The sequence below is a fragment of the Microcebus murinus genome, chromosome X (genome assembly GCF_040939455.1).
Source record: "Microcebus murinus isolate Inina chromosome X, M.murinus_Inina_mat1.0, whole genome shotgun sequence".
Lineage (NCBI taxonomy): Eukaryota > Metazoa > Chordata > Mammalia > Primates > Cheirogaleidae > Microcebus > Microcebus murinus.
Genome location: NC_134136.1, coordinates 65198619 through 65205350, shown reverse-complemented (window position 1 = coordinate 65205350; position 6732 = coordinate 65198619). Strand labels below are relative to the sequence as shown.

The 6732-nt window shown below is 37.9% G+C and overlaps 1 protein-coding gene across 1 annotated transcript; it reads left to right on the top strand.

The window, feature by feature from the left end:
- The first annotated feature begins 258 nt into the window (after positions 1 to 258).
- LOC142865793 (ubiquitin-conjugating enzyme E2 D2) lies at positions 259 to 1009 on the top strand. Its single transcript, XM_075999123.1, has one exon. The coding sequence runs from the start codon at positions 508 to 510 to the stop codon at positions 949 to 951; it is 444 nt and encodes a 147-aa protein (XP_075855238.1). The 5' UTR covers positions 259 to 507; the 3' UTR covers positions 952 to 1009.
- The last annotated feature ends 5723 nt before the right edge of the window (positions 1010 to 6732 follow it).

Below are 6732 nucleotides of genomic sequence, written 5' to 3'. Positions count from 1 at the left end.
AAGTGAGTGGGACCATCCTCTAAAATATAATCTGCCACAAGAAGTGAATGAAGGCATTCAACAAATATTTACTGGCTCTATACATATTTACCAGACTCCTACACTTTGCTTAGGTCACTCGTGCACTGATGCACCATACTTCAAGGCTACATTAATACAATTAAATCATCACTTGTAACTTCCCAAACAAATCTATCTTTGCAAAATAACTTCCTTAAAGACTGAAAATGTGGGAAGAAGAAGCAGCTACGGCGGCGGCGGCGGCGGCGGCTGGGGCGGCAGCGCATAAAGGGGCCGCCGCCGGGTGATGCGGTGACCGCTGCGGCAGGCCCAGGAGCTGAGTGGGCCCCGGCCCTCAGCCCGTCCCACCAGACTCCCCCTCTCCCGAACTCCCGTATTCTCCGGCCGACCGCGATCGCCGAGGCAGCCTCAGGCTCCCTCGCCCCTTCCCCGCCCCTCCCCCGCCCCCGTTCCCGCCCCGGGGGCCGCCGCCACCCGCCTCCCACCATGGCTCTGAAGAGAATCCACAAGGAATTGAATGATCTGGCACGGGATCCCCCAGCACAATGTTCAGCAGGTCCTGTTGGAGATGACATGTTCCATTGGCAAGCTACAATAATGGGGCCAAATGACAGTCCATATCAGGGTGGAGTATTTTTCTTGACAATTCATTTCCCAACAGATTACCCCTTCAAACCACCTAAGGTTGCATTTACAACAAGAATTTATCATCCAAATATTAACAGTAATGGCAGCATTTGTCTTGATATTCTACGGTCACAGTGGTCTCCAGCACTAACTATTTCAAAAGTACTCTTGTCCATCTGTTCTCTGTTGTGTGATCCCAATCCAGATGATCCTTTAGTGCCTGAGATTGCTCGGATCTACAAAACAGATAGAGAAAAGTACAACAGAATAGCTCGGGAATGGACTCAGAAGTATGCGATGTAATTAAAGAAATTATTGGATAACCTCTACAAATAAAGATAGGGGAACTCTGAAAGAGAAAGTCCTTTTGATTTCCATTTGACTGCTTTCTATGAGCCCACGCCTCATCTTCCCCTGTGCACATGTTTACCTGATACAGCAGTGCTGCGTGTTGTACATACTTGGAACAACAAACTAGAAATACTGTACTTCTGTACCAACATTGCCTCCTAGCAGAGAAGTGTGTGTGTGACAAGCCATTTCTCCAGGCGTAACCTAGGTGCGAGACTAAAAGCTTTCCTTATTGACTTAAATTTGGATAACGGCAAGGTGTGAGGGGTGGTGGGTTTGGTGTGTGCTTGGATGGAAAAGAAAAGCTCCACTGACCTGTAGGAGATTGTTTTTAAGTGGAATCCATTTAAACTCAAAACAGTTATGTAAAGCAAGGTGAAGAACATGAAGCTGTTTCTGTATTCATTTTATTCTGAAGGACCTGCGTCTTGGGTGAAAGTTATGACCAACCAGATTAATTCTACCCACATCCTGTATTTTAAGGTCTAAGTTTAACTGGTCAATATTTAAATGGATTGGAGCTATTAGTACATAAAGTGTGATGGGCTTTGTTCCCAACTCTTTTACATCTCCCCACCCCTTCAACCTTCAGCCTTTTAGCCCTTCTTTCTCTCTTCCATATTCTTTGGTTTGTATGTGGTTTCTCAGTTAATTCATAGCTAATAGCTCTTATTTTCTTATGTTTTTAACTGCTTAGGTCTATTTGGATGTAAGGGTGAAAATTCATTTGATGGAAATACTTGTGTATATTTAAAGACCCAATTGCTCCTCTGGAGCTTGTACGTTCAAGAATGATTAATCTGTGTAATAAACTGATTACTACAGTCATTACATATATATAAAAAAAAAAAGACTGAAAATGTTGTTCTCATGAAGTCATCTCACCATCTTAGAGATAAACACATATCCACCAAAGTTTCCTCTGCCAACTTTGAGACATAAAGCATCCTGGAGAAATCCCAACACTAAATTGGAAATTCTTGATTTGGAACTGAGTTCCCAGTACCACAAAGAAACCTGCCCTTTTTCAGGACATTTTATCATTAACAAACACAAACTCGCCAATCTCATATTAATTAATAAATTCCCTCCATCTTTCAGTGGTAATGTTCCATAAAGGGTCCCTCTGCATTTTGTAGATACAGCAAAGTAATTATTATATGATTCATTTACTTTTCATTTCTTATTTGTTAATTCAACACACGTTTATTGAATACCTAATACATACATGTCAGGGATTGTCCTGGGCACTAGGATTACAATGATGAGCAAAGTAGATATTGTTCCAGCCTTTACTGAGCTCTCATTCCAGTGGAATAAATAAAGACTAGACCAGCAATTACATTACACTATGATAAGTGTTGTGATGAGGAAAATATACAGTGCTATGGACTTGGGTCAGAAAAAACTTCCCAAAGGAAATAATAGTTGCTGCAAATCCAAACTGTAGATTCTATAAAGGGAAATACTCCTTACAGTACAATATAGGCACTTAGTAGGTGCTTAATAAAGCCTTGGTTAGTAGGTTGTAGCCTATCACTCTCTTCTGAAACCTTCATTGGTACACAACTATCTTAGTAGGATATTTTAAGCCTTCTATAACTTAGCATTGCTCTTCTTTTCCAGCCCCATCCTTTCAACCACCCTGCACTCTCACCATTCCCAAAACATGGCATATACTTTGACACTGCCACAACCTTTATCTGTAATGTTACTTTAGCCTGGAATGCCCTTCCTCTTGTGTGTGTTGCCTGTCCTAACTTACTCATTTAAATACTATCTTCTACCTGAAGCCTTTCTTGACCAACATCTCCCAAGGTAGAGTCAATTGCACCATTCTCTTAGTGCCCACAGCACTTAGCTTATATCACTTGTTTCACTTTGTCTGGCATTATAATTACTTCTGTGTGTATCTCATTTATTCATTCACTTGTCAACAAGCACCAATTAAGTATATGCCATATATTCTATGTACTATGCTAGATGCTGGGGATAAAATGTAGAAAAAATAAACAAGATTCCTGCTCTTAGAAAACTATACCACTGTTATTAGCATAATAATTCATTCATTGTAGATGTCCAATATATATTGAATAAATGAATAGATGATGAATTAATATGGGGATGAATGGTTTGAATCTTGGTTATATCTATATCTATATCACAGAAAGTCTACAATTTGAAACTAAGAATCTATGTTATTTCTTAGATGGATAAATTGCCCCAAATCCAAAGGTTCTGGTGATTACCATTTTAATGAAAGCAAAAAAGCAAAACATTTCATTTAATGAAATGAAAAAAAATCTGGTCCCAGATGAGCCAAAAGACTACATTATTCTTATGAGTAGATCCATTTACCCTAGCAAGTAGTAGCTGTATACCATGCCTAGACTACAGTTTTGCTAGATAAACAGCACTGTTCACATACATATCTTAAAAACATATTAATGCAGGATGAGATTCCATGAACTTCCCATTAATTTTCTTCCCTTCAGATAACAAGTCCATAGACCATTTGTCTTATTGTACATTTCATACCCCCTTGATTTTTTCAACAAATTATTCCCAAGTTCCTACTATGTGGCATGCACTATATTAGGCACAGCTTTAAATAAAACTGTTTCCAGAGACTGAGTAGGAAAACTAACAAAATTTACTCCTGTCAAACTCACTAAGAGACAATAGAAACAGTGCTTTTCTCACCCTCTCCATAATAATTGAAGAATTAATCTTCATAGTGAAATACTAAAAGGCCTCTCTTAGTTCTCCTTCCTCTTATATTAGCTTTGGCCTATGAGTATGGTGTTCCTGCCAAATGGGTCAAACAGGAGAAGAAAGCACATTCAGGGCAAGATCATTCTGGAAAAAAATAGCCTTCCTTCTATATGCCATATTGATAGATCCTGCCATCCCCCCAACACACACACACACACACACACACACACACACACACACACACACACACACACACATTCTTTCCTGAATTTAACACTCTGAAAAGATTACTTGTGCTTCCATTGACAAATAGTATCCTTCCAATTTTCAGATATTGAAGTCACTATGCACTTCCGACACCAAAGGAAGTGTGACAATGGCAGCTAATGGATATCCCATTGTGTTAGGCAAGCACATTGCCCCAAAGCGCACTGTCATTAGAGATCTATTCCAAGTCTCATCCTGACCCCTAATCAGGGTTTTTAAAATTAACAATCCTTTTAACTACTTTATTTCTGATTATCATATCCAAACCAACCAGCTATTAGGACCTGACACTTCACTCATCAGGAAAGGTGTTCTCTGAGCTGCTATGCAAAGCTTTGATAATGCAGGGAGTTACCCATTCTATCACTTGTCCTTTCAGTTAGTCGGTTGATTGAGCTGTTAATCCTGTTCTTTAAAAAAAGAGAATAATCAGTGATATTTACAGTGCCATTAGCTGACAGGTTGGAATCCTGCTGTGCGTTCTGTAGCTCCCAAAGCTTGTGGGAGTTTCTGGGTTCCTAGAAAATGTGTCCCTGTAGTCATATTGGTTTCATCAGCTAATAAATATCATCTGAACCTTTTTCTGACTTATTTCTGACTACAACATGAAGATAGCAAGGCTAGCTGAATACAAAACCATAAGAAAGATCTGTGGCTGTTGAAGATAGTATTTGAAAAAACAAAAAACAAACTCTGGCTATTGGCTATTAACCAAGTGCTATTGTCACTTGGAATAGAGAAAGAAAAATATAGACCCAGGGCTTCCTAATGTATCTCCATTGTTCCAGAGAGGATCTTTATTATGACTCACTCCCAACTAACCACCAATCGTGTTTGTGTAGTTTGTCAAAGGGACTTGCTCGTCAACATTGCTGAGAAGCACCTGTGGATATCATTTTTTTTTTAGTGTACAACCAATTAATACTGGTGTGGGCAAGGGTTTCAATAATAATGACAACAATGCTTAGAGCACACCACATCACCAATATTTCCTTTTGGGTATCGGAGAGTTATAGTGCCACAATGAGTTCATAATCACCTCCTGCTCCCCTATTTTCTCCCCTCCTCAAACTCAGCTCATTCCATCATAATAGTTTGAAATATGTCTTCCTCTACATTAGGTTGTAAGCCCCTTTGAGGGCAGATGTCTCATTGATCCCAGTGTCCTCTGCCTGTATAACATCATCTAGTGTGGTGCTTTTCACATGACAACTGCTCATGATGATCATTGCTTATGATGGTTCTACTGATTCTCATCAGGACATGAACTGTGGGCAATGTTTCCTAATGTTGGTCATTGGTTTCTGCTGAGACATACATTCTCTTATGTGGAACTCCCCATTTGGCAAATGGCAAGCTGATGGGTTCGAGTTAGTTACATAATCTGTAGCCAGGAGAAATAACTTGTTTTCAGTCTTCAATGCAAAAGATTACTCTCACATTCCAAAATGCTTCAAGTCTAGAACCCACTTTAGGTTTCCATTTATAAATGATAAGAGAAAGTACAAATGAACAAAATCTTTCTCTCCAGAATACTGATGATAGAGAAAAGGAAAGGGGCGTACAATTTTAAAATAAGCATCCCTACTAAATAAATTGAAACTCACTGTCTTTCTAAACCTTATCAGCACTCCCTAAAACTTATCACTGTTCTTAATTCATGTTGTCACCTTCTCTCTTCAAATGAGACTTCTGACAAGTTTTTAAATGATCCTTCTCTGTCAGCATAATCTTAATAATTCTAATAGTACAGGCTTGATTTGCATATGTAGAACTCTTAAATCAGTATATATATATCCTGATCAACACTGAATTTGCTCTTAACGTGATATATATGCCATGGATTCCTTCTTATACTCTATCCCATATTAGTACTTCTCACACTGTCCCACATTTAAAATAAAGAATGATATTTTATATAGTTGGTACAATTTGAGAGTAAAAAAATATACTAAGTATACTAAGGATGGTAGATAACTAAATTGAACAATCTGATGTCTGACTTCTACACAAATCCATTTTATTAGGCTATTCCTATTTCTCTGCATTAAGTTCTTTACCTAAATCTCTCTTCTTTTTTGTTAACTTCCAATTCTCTTTTGTCTAAGGATACAATGTCCCATATAGCCTGCTAAATCAATTTAGCAGACAGTCCTTTTGTACAGTTTTATAATCTGCAACATTTGCATTTCTATACTTCCCTTTAATTCACAAAGAATAGTACATCTCCTCCAGAGGAGACCGAAAAATGAAGCTGTAGAAATATTAAAAATCTTCTACAACTTGGAAAAATGATTTAAAACATCCGTTTGTAAAAATATAAATGATCCCTTTTTGTTGCTAGCTTCTAAAAGCTTCATTTAAAAAAAAATATGTAGAAGGTCCTCATTATAGCACAAAAGAGTCAAGGGAGACAATTTTCCTTGCCAGCCCATGAATTTATGCACTTTCCCATAGAGTTGGAAATTGCTGTTAACATAATCTTTCTCTGAAATTCCATCTCTGTATACTTTATTTGATGTCTGCTGTTGCCAACTCAAATCTAGATTGTTGTAGGAATCAACATAAGAGCAAACACAGGTCATCTAAATCTTTAATTGTTTTCCCTCTACAAGCCAAAGTTTTTTCTACATAATAATTAGAACAAATACAGCACTAAACATTTCAAAATGTTTCTTTTAATAGGCTTTCTTTTAAAATCTTTAATAAGGTATTAGTTAAAAGGATATCTATAGAATAAATGTAAATTAT